Source organism: Narcine bancroftii, chromosome 1 (genome assembly GCF_036971445.1).
Source record: "Narcine bancroftii isolate sNarBan1 chromosome 1, sNarBan1.hap1, whole genome shotgun sequence".
In the NCBI taxonomy this organism is placed as follows: domain Eukaryota; kingdom Metazoa; phylum Chordata; class Chondrichthyes; order Torpediniformes; family Narcinidae; genus Narcine; species Narcine bancroftii.
Genome location: NC_091469.1, coordinates 454,598,170 through 454,615,072, shown reverse-complemented (window position 1 = coordinate 454,615,072; position 16,903 = coordinate 454,598,170). Strand labels below are relative to the sequence as shown.

At 40.9% G+C, this 16,903-nt stretch overlaps 1 protein-coding gene across 7 annotated transcripts in view; it reads right to left on the bottom strand.

The window, feature by feature from the left end:
- The window catches only part of LOC138751807 (phosphatidylinositol 5-phosphate 4-kinase type-2 alpha), a 282,764-nt gene extending 266,119 nt beyond the window's left edge, over nt 1–16,645 (bottom strand). For 3 of the 7 annotated variants that reach the window (XM_069914618.1, XM_069914616.1, XM_069914617.1), the window contains exon 1: nt 16,221–16,644. In XM_069914618.1, the coding sequence (XP_069770719.1) occupies nt 16,221–16,352 (132 nt within the window). In that variant the 5' untranslated portion in view covers nt 16,353–16,644. Of the gene's footprint in view, nt 1–2,169; nt 2,207–16,220 lie in introns of those variants that run through there. The other 4 variants (XM_069914619.1, XM_069914625.1, XM_069914622.1 and 1 more) reach the window with 4 other exon arrangements.
- Nucleotides 16,646–16,903: the final 258 nt, after the last annotated feature.

The window sequence follows — 16,903 nt, the reverse complement described above, 5'->3', positions numbered from 1 at the left end:
TCCTTTTACTCTAAATGTAATTAGAAATCCATAGGATTTTCCTTCACATTGTCTGCCAAAATAACTTCATTTCTTCTTTTAGCCTTCCTGATTTCTTTCTTGAGGTTTTTCTTGTATTTTTTATATTCCAAGTACCTAATTTTTCCCCATGTTTCCTATACCTGCTATATACCTCTCTCTTCTTCCAAACCAGATCCCCAACCTCTCTCAAAAACCTAGGTTCCCTATGCCTGCTAACCTTGCCTTTAATCCTGACAGGAATATACCAACTCTGTACTCTCAAAATTTGACCTTTGAACTTTACCTTGCACATCCTTGCCCAAAAACAAGTTATCCCAATCCACGCATTCTAGATCCTTTCTCATTTCCTCAAATTTAGCCTCTCCAATTTAGAACCTCAACCCAAGGTCCAGACCCATCCTTCATGATTAACTTTAAACTAATGGCATTATGATCACTGGACTCAAAATGTTCCTCTACAGTATGTCACCTGTCCTGTCTCGTTCCCTCATAGGAGATTCAGTAATGCACTCTCTCTCTAGTTGGTACCTCTATATATTGATTTAGAAAACTTTCCTGAACACATTTGACAAACTAAGCCATTCAGCCCTTTTACCATATGTGAGCAGAGCCCCAGTAAATATGTGGAAAAATTGAAATCCCCTACAATCACAACCTTGTTTCCTGCAACTCTCTGCTATCTCTCTACAGACAGGCTCCTCCAATTCTCGTTGACTATTGGGCAACCTATAATACAACTCCATGAATGTGTCATACTATCCCCGTTCCTTAGCTCCACCCATTTGGCCTCAGTAGACGAGCCCTCTCGTCTGTCTTGCCCGAGCACAGCTGTGATATTTTCCCTGATGAGGAGTGCCACTCTTATCCTTTTCATCTCTCCTCCTCTCCCCCCCTCACCCCCGCTACCCTGTTCAATCGCATCTAAAGCAACAGAAGCCCGGAACATTGAGCTGCCAGTCCTGCCCCTCCTTCAATCAAATTTCACTAATGGCCAGAATGTCATAATTCTTTGTGCCAATCCACATTCTAAGCTCATCTGCCTTTCCTACAATTCTTCTTGCATTGAAATAGATGCACTTTAGGATATTTCTATCAGGTACAACCCACGCAACAAGTGAACCTGCTCACGGAGTCACGGGCAAGTCAGTGGCAGATCTGACTGTAAGAGCTCCAGGTGCAAGGCAAGCCTACAGCAGGTCTGCCAAGCAGGTCGCGGGGATGGCTGGGAGAGGGTACTTAAGCATGTGGCTTTTGAATTAGTAAAGTATTTGGTTCAACTCACCTTCAACTCTGCATGGTCTTTGTCTTATTGTGTGGCTTGCATGACTACAACATGCAATTTTCACATCATCTTTTCCATTCTCCGCTCCTCTATCTGCTCTGGTACTCTGGTTCCCATCCCCATGCAAACCTAGTTTAAACCCACCGGAGCAACACTAGCAAACATTCCCGCAAGGATATTAGACCCCCTCCGGTTCAGCCCAGATCCAAAAACCTCAAGTCCTCCTTCCTTAAGCTGCATTATCCTCCTATTTCTAACCTCGCTAGCAGATGGAAAAGGAATTTCAAACTTAAATCCAGTACCAGAGAAGCCAAATACAATAGTACACACAAATCCCCACCAATTATCACTTAAGGGTGTTTACATTTGTAAAAACATCGTAAACAATTTTCATTACAGCACTTGAAACTCCAAAGGGTATAATTCATTAGCATCGAATTAGATTTCTCTATAGGTAGAGAAAACACAGACAGTTACATTCCAGATCAAAGGACTAAAGAAAACCATATTAGAATCTTTTATGTGGAACTACACTATGTAATTATTCTCTCATTTCATATCTACGACTTGTACATGATAAAGTGATCATGAAAAATGACAATGTAGACAAGTAGGACTAAATTTTGAAGATTGGTGATACAAGTGAAAATTGAACACTAAAAGACCATATTCAAGAGCTAAATATAATACACATTTCCTTAACTGTCATTCACATTGACTTATCTTCATTGCTTCCGTGGTTTTTAAAAAATGCCATAGCCCTTGCATTTAAAATAAGGATCATCCACAATGTTAGAGAATAGACAGTATTGATCTTGAAAAAGCTATATTTATTACATACTACTTCAAAATACAAATAACCTTACCAGTGAAACAATAGTGAATTTCAGAGAAGATATTTTGGGCACATCAGTTGCCTGCAATAAAGACCAGATACAGAACAAAGATTTTGCTACTTCGATTCAATCTCAACAGATCACTCACAATTGCAGATACATTTTCTATTTTTTCCCCCCACTCATCCTGGCGCAACTGCCAATGTTATTGTTGATGTGAACAAGTTGAATGGCATGGACTCAAACAAAACTACACAAAGCTCTTAAAACAAGCAGATAAAAATAACTATTTTCATCGATCTGGGCTGTATCTGAATTTAAATTTAAACATACAGCAGTAACAGGCCATTTCGGCCCACAAGTCCATGCCACCAAATTTACTCCCCATTAACCTACACCCCCAGTATGTTGAACAGTGGGAGGAAAACAGAGCCCCTGGAGAAAACCCACACAGACACGGGGAGAATGTACAAACTCCTTACAGACAGCATGGGATTCGAACCCCGGTCCAGTCCCGATCACTAGAGCTGTAAAAGTATTGCACTAACTGCTACGCAAGCCACGCGGCCTTTGTTCCACTTTGCCCACCTACATCCAAAACTTTTCTGATGATTCATTCAATGACAAGATGGATCAAACAATTCAAAGAGTCACAAGTTTCACCAAATGACAAAGACTCACTGGCTTTTCTTGGGCACCAGCTAAAGCATTTTAATTTAATGCAACAATTTGGATGAGTCCATTTTAAAAAAGTTGGGTATTTAGTCCCAATTACTGCAGTTCACAGGTTTGGACTCCATATTGTGTTACATTGCAGAACGGCAGCAATAGAAATTCACCAAGACTATTATTTTTAAAACAATATATTTATTAATAACTAAACTTAACCCCATATGCGTGTGCGAGATACCAAAACCATTACAGCTTAGGCACAATTCTGAAAGTAATTTCAAAGTCAGTCTTAGAAATCTTGTGTTAAAATTCAGACTTTTAAACTGATACACAGAAGTAATCACGAAGGAGGTGACTGAGCAATCAGATTGCTGAAAACTCACTCATCCTTGTTGAGTTGCTTCCAGAGAAATGTCCTTGCATACGAATGATTGTCACAACTCCCCTCTTCCTTGCGTAAGGGAAACGAAATGTGTGACTTGCGTGATACTTCCAAAACCCAGGTCCAGGTCAGACGAAATGGCAATCAAAATGGTCACCAACCAAATGCACAAATGATCCTGCTTCCTTTACCTAGATACGGTCAATCAAAATAACCATTACAATGGTCACATTGGTTCTACAATAATTAGCAGAAATGTCCATTTCCACATGGAGTCATTTTACCTCGTGTTTTTTGAACAATACTCAAATACTGTTTCTTTAAATGTCTCAAACACATGACTCATAATTATGAGACTGCAAGTGTTCCATCTGTTTTTCCTTGGATAATCAGCTATTGTTCTTTTGTCTTCTTCCAGAGCATGACTTTGTTTATAGTCAGCACTCAATGATGCCATGCAGTCTGTAAAAATATTGTGAACTCTGTGAATGTTAGCACCTATATCACCCCCAAAACTAACATACCAAAAAAAATTGAAGGAAGTGTGAGACAGCTAGGATTTTTCAAAGCCATACATACAAGCAGCAGCTGCAGCAAGCACTGGAGAATAATAAAGAATTGAATGCTTTTGGAAAGAAATAAGAAAAATATGGCAAGTAAATAAATGCCCAAAATGTGTCAAAACCAGCAGGTTCATCAGTTCGGATAAAGGATCATTCACCTGAAATGTTAACATTTTCGTTCTGCATCCTTTTTTCAGCATATTTAGGCTTCAATTTTTCAGCATTCGCAGCTATTTCAAGATCTCCTTAACATCTAATATTTCCTAACCAATAAATCTTCAAGGATTTTTCAACATTTTTTGTCATAACATCCAATTATTACTTTCAATAACTGAATTATTGAAACTAAATGATTTCTACTATACAATTGGTGCTGTGGCATTTAGAGATGTGAAGATCCAAAAATAAATTTTTTAAAACTCCCATCTCTAATGTTCACTTAAAACTCTAAACTCCCATCTCTAATATGCACCCCAGTCACAAAAACTCATACTACCCATACAAACAGTATAGCCTATGTCTACACTTCAAATAATTTACATTCCAATATTTTACTTTTCTTCACCATTACCAGGTGTTTTATCATCACGAAACAGGGAGAAAGTAATTTGTGGTACACACATTGCCAAATGTAAGCACTCAACATTGACTAATCTGAATTCTAGTGTTCCAAAAATGCTGACCCCAATTCCTCCAATTTAGTTTGTCAACTGTCTTACTATCTTTGATTGCCATATATTGGTACCCTTTAAAAGAGGCGCCTGCAAGCTCACACCAAGACACAAGAGAAACTTGTCCGTGAACTACTCTTTGCAGACGATGCCGCTTTAGTTGCCCATTCAGAGCCAGCTCTTCAGCGCTTGATGTCCTGCTTTGCGGAAACTGCCAAAATGTTTGGCCTGGAAGTCAGCCTGAAGAAAACTGAGGTCCTCCATCAGCCAGCTCCCCACCATGATTACCAGCCCCCCCACATCTCCATCGGGCACACAAAACTCAAAACGGTCAACCAGTTTACCTATCTCGGCTGCACCATTTCATCAGATGCAAGGATCGACAATGAGATAGACAACAGACTCACCAAGGCAAATAGCGCCTTTGGAAGACTACACAAAAGAGTCTGGAAAAACAACCAACTGAAAAACCTCACAAAGATAAGCGTATACAGAGCCGTTGTCATACCCACACTCCTGTTCGGCTCCGAATCATGGGTCCTCTACCGGCACCACCTACGGCTCCTAGAACGCTTCCACCAGCGTTGTCTCCGCTCCATCCTCAACATCCATTGGAGCGCTTACATCCCTAACGTCGAAGTACTCGAGATGGCAGAGGTCGACAGCATCGAGTCCACGCTGCTGAAGATCCAGCTGCGCTGGATGGGTCACGTCTCCAGAATGGAGGACTATCGCCTTCCCAAGATCGTGTTATATGGCGAGCTCTCCACTGGCCACCGTGACAGAGGTGCACCAAAGAAAAGGTACAAGGACTGCCTAAAGAAATCTCTTGGTGCCTGCCACATTGACCACCGCCAGTGGGCTGATATCGCCTCAAACCGTGCATCTTGGCGCCTCACAGTTTGGCGGGCAGCAACCTCCTTTGAAGAAGACCACAGAGCCTACCTCACTGACAAAAGGCAAAGGAGGAAAAACCCAACACCCAACCCCAACCAACCAATTTTCCCCTGCAACCGCTGCAATCGTGTCTGCCTGTCCCGCATCGGACTTGTCAGCCACAAACGAGCCTGCAGCTGACGTGGACTTTTTACCCCCTCCATAAATCTTCGTCCGCGAAGCCAAGCCAAAGAAAGAAAAGATTATTTCGGAAGAATGCAAGTAGGAATATGTATGAATGTGATATCAGAAGCAAAGCAACACAGTATAATTTATTCCTTAAATTTACCATTGCCTTCTATATATACCTTCATAACCTTCTAAATATTAAATAAAAGTTACCACACACAGTTCAACATTTAAAATGAACTCTTGCAAGTTTCAGTGGAGATATATTTACTAATGATACATCAGCAAATTTAAGGATTTAGACCAGCCATTCTCCACAGGGCCCTACATTTTCAGCTCGCATAACACAAATATATTTTGGGTTTTTTTTTAAAATGTAGTCTGTACGTGAAAAGTACAGAAGAAAGTAAATCTTAACTGCTTCACAGGGAAAAGGACACAAATTTTGAAAAGTCCTTGGGGGCGATAGCCAAAAAAAAGTTGAGATTAGCTGATTTAGACCAGTGGCTCTCAACCTTTTTATTTCCACTCACATACCACTTTAAGTATTCCCTATGCCATAGGTGGTCTATGATTAATAAAGGATTGCTTAAGGTGGTATGTGAGTGGGAAGGTTGAGAATCACTGCTTTAGATCCAATAGTTACTGAAATATTTTGCTTGAGAAAAATTGTCATTGGCCCAATGCCTTTGGAGTCATGAAACCAAGCACATATTAAAACAGTGGTTTTCAAACTTTTTCTTTCCACCCACATACCACCTTAAGCAATCCCTTACTAATCACAGAGTACTATAGCATAGGGAATACGCAAAGTGATATGGGAGTGGAAAGAAAAAGGTTGAGAACCACTGGTCTCAAGTCCTGCAGCCTCCCCATTTCCTCAACTCTACCTGCTCCTCCACCTAGTTGCATATCATCTGCAAACTTAGCCATTCATTCCATAACCCAAATCATTACTATACAACACAAAATGAAGTGGCCACAACACCGACCCCTGTGGAACACCACTAGTAACTGGCAGCCAATCAGAATATGATCCCTGTTTTCAGACTCTCTCCTTTCTGCCTGTCAGCCAATATTCAACCCCCAGCAGCAAGCTTCCTGTTATACTACAAGCCCTTATCTAGTTAAGTAATCTCATTCCTACTTGCATTCCTCCCAGCTACTGTTTGGAGGTCTCAATACAGTCTTTTTAGCCCTGCCATTTCTTAACTGAATCCACAATGATTCTACATCTTCTGATCCTATGTCACCTCTTTCTAATGGTTTAATGTTGTTCCTTACCAATAGAGCCATGCTACCCACTCTCCTTACCTGCCTGTCCTTTTGATACCTGTGTATCCTTGGACATTCAGCTACAAATGATATCCATCCTTTAGCCACGACTTTGTTATGACCACAACATACCAGCCAATGTATAGCTCTATAACAAGTTCATCCACTTTATTTCTTATGCAGCATGCATTTAAATACTAAACCTTTAGTCTTTTATTTTTTACTTTTGACTGTGTCCCTCTGGCATTGCAAATCATCTCAATGGCTGCAATTTTGCTTATCTGTCTATCCTTCCACACAAACTCCCTACCCGTTGTCCCTACTTGGTAAAGTTAGGATGCAGTTAAAGTAAATAATTAAGGAACAAGATATGTTAGCCTTTTATAGTAAAGGGGGCGGGGGGGGGAAGAAGGGGTGGCTTAGTATGAGAGCAAGGAAATCACACGAGTATGCCATCTGGCCCAATAAGCCAGATCCATCATTTAAAAAGATAATGGTTGTGGATTGTGGACTCAGTTCCATTAAATAGCATTTTCTCCATAAAGCTTAATTACCTTACTATTCAAAAATCTATCTTAAGTCTATTTAATGAAGCTGCCTCAAGTGCTTCTTTAATTTTTTTTTTAAATTTTTCACACTGAACCATATCAATCAAAATACATACAAACATTTCCCTCTTAAATATACATAGTGGCATTTTCTCCCCTTTTTTCCCCCCTTCCCTCCCCCCTCCAAACCCATTAAATGTTCAACATGTACAACACAATAAAACCATTAAACAATGTCATCACACAATGAAAATAAACAGGAAAATTGTGTCATTTACTTTTACACACTGGATCAAGTCATTTTGTCTTCTTATCGTTTTAGGGGGTGGAGGTCCGAGACAAGCCCTCTCTGTTATGTTCCATGTACGGTTTCCAAATTTGTTCAAATAATGACTTTATTTTTTAAATTATGTTATTTTTTTCCAATGGAATACATTTATTAATTTCCATGAGCTGTACTCTCAGGCTCTCTTCTGATTTCCAGATTGACATTATACATTTTTTTGCTACAGCTAAGGCTATCATAATAAATCTTTCTTGTGCTTCATCCAGTTTGAGGCCTAATTCTTTACTTCTTGTATTACTTAGAAGAAAGATCTCTGGATTTTTTGGTATGTTGCTTTTTGTGATTTTATTTAATACCTGATTTGGATCTTTCCAAAAGTTTTTCACTTTCTCACATGCCCAAATTGCATGTACTGTTGTTCCCATTTCCTTCTTACAGCGAAAACATCTATCTGATAATGCTGGATCCCATTTTTTAAAAACCTTTGGGGTGTGATATATATCCTGTGTAACCAATTATACTGTATCATACATAAACTTGTGTTTATTACATTTGCTTCTTGAGCAGAGAATTCACATCTTCATTACACTTTGGGAGAAGCAGTTCCTCCTCATCTCGGTCTTAAATCTACTCCCTTGTTCCTTCATTCTAGTCTCCTTAGCCAGTGGAATACCTGTATACAATACCTTAAATTTTAGTCCCAGGCAACTTAATCTCACTCCTTATGGTAGCCTTCTCACCTCCAGAATCAACCTGGTGATGCTCCAGAACTGCACACAGTACTGCAGGTGCAGCCTCACCAGTGCACTGTACAGCTGCAGCAGAACTTCCCTACTCTTAAATTCAATCCATCAAACAGTGAAAGACTAACATACCATTTGCCTTTTTGATTACCTGTTGCATTGACAAATAGCATTTTCTGATTCAGGTGCAAACACTCCCAAGTCTATCTACACAATAGCATATTGCAATTTTTCACCATAGTATGAGCTGCCTCAATTGACTACCAACCAGTAGCACTAACTTCTACTGTGATGAAATGCTTTGAGAGGCTTGTCATGGCCAGAATTAATACATACCCAAGCAAAGATCTGGACCCACTGCAATTCACCTATTGTCACAATCGCTCCACAGCAGATACAATATCGCTGGCTCTCCACTCAGCCCTGGATCACCTCGAAAACAGCGATGCCTAAATGTGGCTGCTGTTCATCGACTACAGCTCAGCCTTCAATACCATTATTCCCTCAATTCTGGTCGAAAAGCTACAAACTGTAGGCCTCTGTACCTGGATCCTTGACTTTCTCATTGGAAGACCACAGTCAGTACAAATTAGAAACAACTTCTCCTCCTCGCTAATCATCAACACAGGCACAGCCCAAGGATGTGTGGTTAGCCCACTGCTCTACTCATTATAGACCCATGACTGTGTGGCCAGGAACAATTCCAATGCCATCTATAAGTTTGCCGATAACATCTTAGTTGTCGGCAGAATCACAAACAGCAACAAGGAAGCGTCCAGGAGGTGAATGGTGGAATGATAATAAATTTTCAGAGTTCGGGACACACACAAATGTTAAATTTAGAGTTTTAAGTTAGAAATAAGCAAGTAACGTCACATTATTAATAGTTTAATAAAAACTATTATTTTGAATTTACCATAGTTGTTCCTTTGTTAGTGCGAACAAAGTCTCTCGAGTCACTAACAAAATTGAGAGGGGCTGAAAGTTTGTGACAGTGCTCAATTTATAAAGACCATGGAAAAGTAACAGTGGGGATGAAATGCACGTGCACACAATGAAGAGGGTAGATACAACAATCAAGGATAGATAGCGATGTCTCAGAGAGACAGAGCCCCCTATCACACTTGGAAGTAATCCCAGGAATTAACTGTCAATCGGCCTTTAAAGTGTCAAGTGTGAAAGAAATGATTAAAATGAAGGTATAAACTTTGCTGTGGGAAAGTCGTAGTGGGAGAGAGAGAAAAAAATAGCAACAGTGGACAATTTTTAAACAGCGTGGGAAAATTGGTAGCGCTAATAGTGCTCAATTTATAAAGTTCGTGGGAAAAAGCAATGGTGGACCCGACTTCCCAGAATGCCATGTGGCAGAGAAACCCCTCCACGAATGGTCTGTGCACGCAGCCAGGCATACAGCCCTTTCTTTGCCGCATGCAATTTTGGGAATCCACCATCGCTGTTCCCCCCCACTATTTATACATTGTACACGATAGTGCTGCCAACTTTACCACCCGGTTTAAAAATTGTCTGCTATTGCTAGCACTTTCCATCAGTCCCTTATAAAGGTTGATATAGGTCTGCATGACAACTGGGGCTGAAGGGCTCATACTGTGCAGAATCTTAATTTTCCTGTTAGGATAAAAGGCACAGCCAAAAGTTCGAGAGAGCCATAGTTTAAGGGAGATTAGAAAGTTGGTCAGAAATAAAAGGGAGGCCTACATTAAGTACAAGAAACAAGGTATAGACGAGATGCTTGGAGAACACATGGATTGTAAAAAGCTTCAGAAAGAAATTCGGAAAGCGAAAAGAAGGTACGAGGTAGCTATAGAGAACAGGGGGGTTTTTACAAACATGTAAATAGCAAAAGGAGAGTGAAGGATAAAATTGGTCTCTTAGAGAATCAGAGCAGACAAATGTGTGCAGAGCCAAATGAGATTGGGGAGATATAGAATGAGTTCTTTTCTTCAGTATTCACTGGGGAAGGGGATATGGAATCGTGTAGGATAAGAGAAACAAAAGGGGTGATTATGGAAAATGTAGGAATTAGGAAAGATGGGGTATTGGAACTTTTGAGGCACATAAAGGTGGACAAGTCTCCAGGTCCCAGCGGGATTTTCCCCAGGACCTTGAGGGAAGTCAGGGAGGAAATAGGAGGCTCTGACAGTAATCTTTCATCATTCACTAGAGGGGGGCATGATTGACGTGTTGCAAACATGGTTCCTCTGTTTAAAAAGGGCTCGAGGTGTAGGCCCACCAATTTATAGGCTAATAAATTTGACATCAGTGTTTGGTAAACTAATGGAAAGTATTCTTAGAGATAATATGTATGAATCTAGAGGGGCAGGGACTGATCAGAAACACCCAACATGGGCTTGTGTGGGGAAAGGTCATGTTTGACAAATCTTGTTCAATTTTTTGAGGAAGGTTGATGAGGGTAGAGCAGTCGATGTAGTCTATACGGATTTCAATCAGGGTTTCGATAAGGTTCCACATGGAAAGCTGGTAAGGAAGGTTCACGCGCTAGGTATTAATGTTGAGATAGTCAGATGGGTTGTCTGTCAGGATGGAGGCCAGTGACGAGTGGTGTGCCTCAGAGATCGGTGTTGGGTCCCTTGTTGTTTGTCATTTATATTAATGATTTGGATGGATGGAGTGGTAAATTGGGTTAGTAAATATGTGGACGATACAAAAATAGGGGGAGTTGTGGATAGTGAAGATGGTTTTCAGGGATGGCAGAAGGATTTGGACTGCTTCAAAGAGTGGGCTGAAAGGTGGAAGATGGAGTTTAATATCAATAAGTGTGAAGTGCTTAATTTTGGGAAGAATAATCAAAACAGGACATTTGGACTGAAGGGGATAGCATTGAAGAATGCAGAGGAACAGAGAGATCTTGGAATAACGGTTCATCGATCCTGGACTCCAAATTATAGGAAGGATATCAATAAGGTAGAGAGGATACAGAGAAGATTTACTAAAATTTTGTCTGGATTGCAGTATCTACAATATAGCGAAAGATTGAAAAGACTGGGTCTTTATTCATTGGAGCGTAGAAGGTTGAGGGGGGATTTGATAGAGGTATTTAAAATTATGAGGGGGATAGAAACAGTAGATGTGAATAGGCTCTTCCCCTTGAGGGTAGGTGAGATTGGAATGAGGGGTCATAAGTTAAGGGTTGGGGGCAAAAGTTTTGAAGTAACACGAAATGGAGCTTCTTCACTCAGAGAGTGCTGGTTGAGTGGAATGACCTTCCGGAAGAGGTGGTTGCAGCAGGGTCATTTTTGTTAGTCAAGGGAAGGTTGGATAAGTACATGGATGTGAGAGGGTCAGAGGATTATGGAGAGGGAGCAGATAAGTGGGACTAGAGGGGTTGAGATGTCCTGTTTCTGTATTGTTATGGTCATATATGGTTAATTATGTTATAATTAAGGCATGATTAATTTTGTTCAAAAACAACGTCATAGTACATTGACCAGGATTTAGGGCAGGTCCACCATCACTCGATAAGTCATGACATCACCAGTAGAAGGTAAAACAGTCCTAACCCCGGGGATGGCTCCTTGCAAGTGTGAAAGCATTCAATGTCCCAGCTAGGAGTGGTCAAGTGTGAAAAGCCAAACTTTCATTCCTATCCCAGAACGGGCAATTTAGTGGGACACAAGTATGAAAGGGGCCAGAGAGACTAAAGCCCCTTTCACACTTGCCAGTGATCTAAGGCATCGAATGCCAATCAACCTTTAAAGTGAGAGTGTGAAAGCAAAATCTGCTCAATGCCAGCCTTAACACCTAGTACAAAACCCAGCATCTGCAGACATCGGCATTGAGATTAGCCAAGTGTGAAACAGGCAATCACACAGAATTCTGGGAGGGCAGGTCTGCCATTGCTTGATGCGTTACTCAGGTGTCACTGGTGGAAGATAGGCACCCTTCTCCCCAGGGATGCCTGATGGTGAGTGTGAAAGGTTGCAGAGAACTAGTTAACAGTGGTCCAGAGTGAACAGTAAAAACAGCTTCTTTAACCAGTTCACTGAACAGCCAATTTACAGGTTCGCCAGTGTGAAAAGGGCTTTTACAAGCAGTCCAACTAATCATAGTACAGCAAGAAAGACAAGATAGAAGACCCGAATGACACAGAGAAAAGGCAACAATTTTACTATCATTTGGTTCCTTCTGGAGTCTGATAAGGGTTAGAAAGAAACTGTGCATGAATTTGGTGGTGCAAGTTCTTGCATTTGTGAATCTTCTTCTCAACTGGGTGGTTGGGGGTAAAAAAAAAAGGTGAAGAGAGTTTGGTCATGCTGAAATGCATCTTTATATTTGGCTCCTTTTCCAAGGCAACAGAAAGTATAGATGGAGGGGGAGCAGGCTGTGTGATGGTCTGAAACCTCTGCAGTTTATTGGAGTCTTTGGAATCCTTTGGATCGTCTCAGGCAAGGGGACCAAAACTATGAAGAATATTGCAAGTGTGGCCTCACGAACACCCTCCACAATTGTAATACTTCCTCATTTTTTTTTTTAAACAGCAACCCTTGAAATAAAAGTCAATAGACTAGTTGACTTCTTAACCACTTGCTGTGCCTGCCTATCTTCTTGTGCCACATAAACATTATTATTTTTATAAAAATACAATGTCAGGCACAGGTGACAGAATTTCTTTCTCACCCTAGAATCAAAACGATAATGACCTTAATATCAGGGGCGGCACAGTTGGCCTAGTGGTTAGCGCAATGTCTTCACAGCAGCAATGATCGGGACCATGGTTCGAATCCCACGCTGTGCAAAATGTACCAGGGGTGTAGGTTAATTGGTGACACAACCTCATGGGCCAAAATGTTGTAGGTTTAAATCTAAATCTAAAATCTTGGTATCTCAGAGGGATACTGGTCATGAATCAGAAAACAAAACATTTTAGGAACTGACTCTCATTCAAAATCCTTGTAATTTGTGAACAAAAGGCACCTTGACAGTACATTTATCACATCCATTTGGCAAGCACCAAATGTGTATTTTTAAACAGATACTTCCCTCAAGAATATCACAGCACTAATTAAGAGAGCAGCTGAGTAATGTCTCTCCTCCTCACCACATCCATCTCCCACCTGTGCATACAAGCAACAATATCAAATTACACAGTATCTAAACTACATCTTCTGAAGCGTCTGATATTATAGCAGCATTTAATATTTCAAAACTTGAAACTATTAATGACTGCAGAGCTTTACAAGGATCAAGAAATTGAAAAACTACGAAGGACTGCAGCAATTCCTAATTGACACATCATGAAAGGTTACGTTATTTTTCTTGTTGTGATACAAAAATAATTGATTGTAGTCATTATTTTTAAAAATAGGGACAAAATCATTTTATCCATTCATTCACACTATATTCATTCACTTGACCACTCCTAGCTGGGACATTGAATGCTTTCACACTTGCAAGGAGCCATCCCCGGGGTTAGGACTGTTTTACCTTCTACTGGTGATGTCATGAGAGTATTTACCTCACTAGTTGCAGAAGCACAAACCCAAACAATATACAGCAAATAAATTACTGCAGACACTGCAAATGCAAAAAGAACAGAAATAGACCTTGACATTTTTGCCCTTTGGGTAACAGAAATTCACCCATCTCAAATTCAAAAATAAATACAGAAAAATCTGAAATATAGGACAAGATACAAAGTTATAAATTTTCTGAATAAAGCAAATTTTTAAAAAATTGAAATTTGCATTTCCTGATGCACACACACGACAGAGAAAATCATGAAAATCCATTTTCAAGGATCACAAATTCTTCCACCGTGGGAGACGACCTGTACTGAGGTTCTCAACCATTCTGCTATTCAATTTCATCTGAACTTGCACGACATAATTCTATAGCTAGGTCTTACCCCATATTCCTCAATATGATTAACTGAAACATAATACCCCATTCAAAATAATTAATTGAACTGGCATCAATGACATTCACAGAAAAAGTGTTACAAGCCTTGATAAACTTTGGTGAAGATGTTTTTTCCAAGTTTCAGCTGGCCTTTTTTAAAAAAGGACCGCATTTTCTGGGGAAGGGCTGTTCAAATAAAGTAAATTGCAACCTGATGTTTCAGGTCCAATAATATACTTCAAAATGAGTTCTAGAACTCGAGCCATAGGCAAACTAGCCATTTGAATCCGTTTAATTGCTAGTTTTGATACCATAATGCATAAATTTGCTTTGAGGCAAAGTAAATTTTGCTCTTTGGGAAAAAAGTACATGGATGAAAAGCATATTATTTCTGAAACAGCTAAGCATTTTTTTTAAATTTTGCAAATCTTGGATGAATATTCATTTGTTCAAATGCAAAACCTTGACAGTACATGTCTTCATCAAGTTCATTTGCTTTAGTCATAACTGTAAAAATGTCAATGAATCAATGGAACCATTTAGCACAAGAGAAAAAATTATTTCTTTCAAAAGTTCAAGTTTAAAATATCTGACCGTGCCTATACAACTTGATTAAACAGAGCACAATCCATACACAGTACATGATAATCAGATATATACATAAAGATAATGATAGACAGATAGATAACTGACTCAGTCATCAATCTCACAGCCTATGGGAAGAAGCTATTTCCCAATCTGGCAGTCCTGATTTTGATGATCTTAAAGTTGCATTTCTTCAAAGGAAACATACATAATTAATAAAAGGCTTCCAAACATTGAACATTGGAAATAACCAAAAATTTTAATCAATTTAATGGTTTAAGTGTGTAAAGTATTTAATATAAATTGAAATACAAAAAGAATAAACTTGATTTGGTTGAAGTTCACAATTGTAACGTCCTGTTTCAACGAACTGCTACAATCCAGTTTAAAATCAATCCAAAATAGACATAGGAAACCAAAGTAGTTTTGGCTTCGAATGCCCAATCTTTCATTTCTTTTGGCTGACCACCCCAACCACATCAATGTATCCATTGTACACTCCACCCTAAACCAAATGTTTAGGGCCTAAACGATGGGGAGAATTAATGCAGCTGCATAGCTAAGATATACTTTGTATTTCTAAATTTCTGAAGCCATGGAAGTAGATTTAATTTTCTGCATCTTTGGAAAGCCTTAAATGTTAGAGTGAAGTGGAACAATGATTGTTTCAAATGAGAAGCTATTGTGGGTGACACCATCGACACGACAGCTAACGCTGATCGGCAACATGAGACGTCGGCACCCAGGAGCCAGCGATGAGACTGCAAGATGCTCGAGGGCCGGTCAATGTCACGTGTTCTCCAGGGCGCTGTCCCTCCCCCCCCCCCGCGCGCCCCCAGACAGGCAGGAGGCGGGCCAATCGCGAGCCCAGTTCACAGTTTCAAACCTCCTGTCATTCTGGGCTTCCCTCGGCTGGAATCACATGAAGCTTCCTACTGGTCGAGCGGAACGTCAATCACCATTGCGTCACCATCGGACTCAAAAGTTGACACCGAGGGGTTTCCAGGCCGTCGCCTTTGGTCCGAAAAACCGCGGGGAGTCACTCCCACGGACGCGGCTGCAGCCCCAGCCAACTCTTTCAGCAAAAAGACGCGCAACGCTGACCGAAACGGTCACTTTGGTTTTATTTAAGGCACTGAAACGGTTAGAAGATGCGGCTGTCTGTCATGTCACAAAGACGAAAGCGGAATGGTGCAGGACCTCGCTATTTCTCATGAAGTGTCAACTCTTCCTCCGCGCCCACGCCGCTCATGTGCAGGCTTAACAAACCTAATGGGTTGCCCTCCAGAGCGAGCAAATCTGTCGCCTGCTTAACTAGCCGACGTGTCCGAAGAAAATCCGCCTGATGGGATTTCCTGCACAAGTGATCCGTCGCGTTCAATGCCTGTCCTGACGTTTATAGAAACAGACTTACCGAGTGATTGACTCCCCACATAAGGACGCTCAGCAGTGGATCGCTGGCTCGGAACAGCTTCACTTTCTGAGCCACAAAATGTTTCTTCTTGGTTTTGGTTTTGCTGGCGAATGGCGTACTGTTCGCTGCCATCTTTCTCCCGGACTCGCGTTTTTTTTAGTTCAGTTCACTGCGTTTTATTCACACCGACGCTTTTCGCTATTTGAAATGTTGATTAAAAACTTATTGCACCGTCTCTTTCCTCCCCTCGTCCAAACGGTGATGTTCAGAAATTGTTTCTGGGCGGCAAGAGCGGGCTGGCGACGATAGCCTCCGATACCCTGCCGCTTCCGGACCTTGCCAAGAGTGTGTGTGTGTGAACTGGAAGAAGGCGACCCCGGAGCCACAACCCGCACACACGCATTGCCCGCTGCAACGCAGCTTGAAAAGGGACGAGCCGAGCGGGGGGCGTGGAAACCACAATGCAATCGCGATTGACAGCCAACGGAGCCATTCAGAGGCGGGCTCTGCCTCGCAATGTTTCAAATTGGAGGGCGTGCCAAAGATACTCGACCAATTGCAGAGGGGCACGAGATGATTGGATTCCGCGGGCGTTGCCAATAAAATCCAGCATGTTTGGTTGGAGTGGGTCGTGTTTTTAAGTGGGTGTAATGTGGTATTTTAAAACCATTGGTAAAATGTCT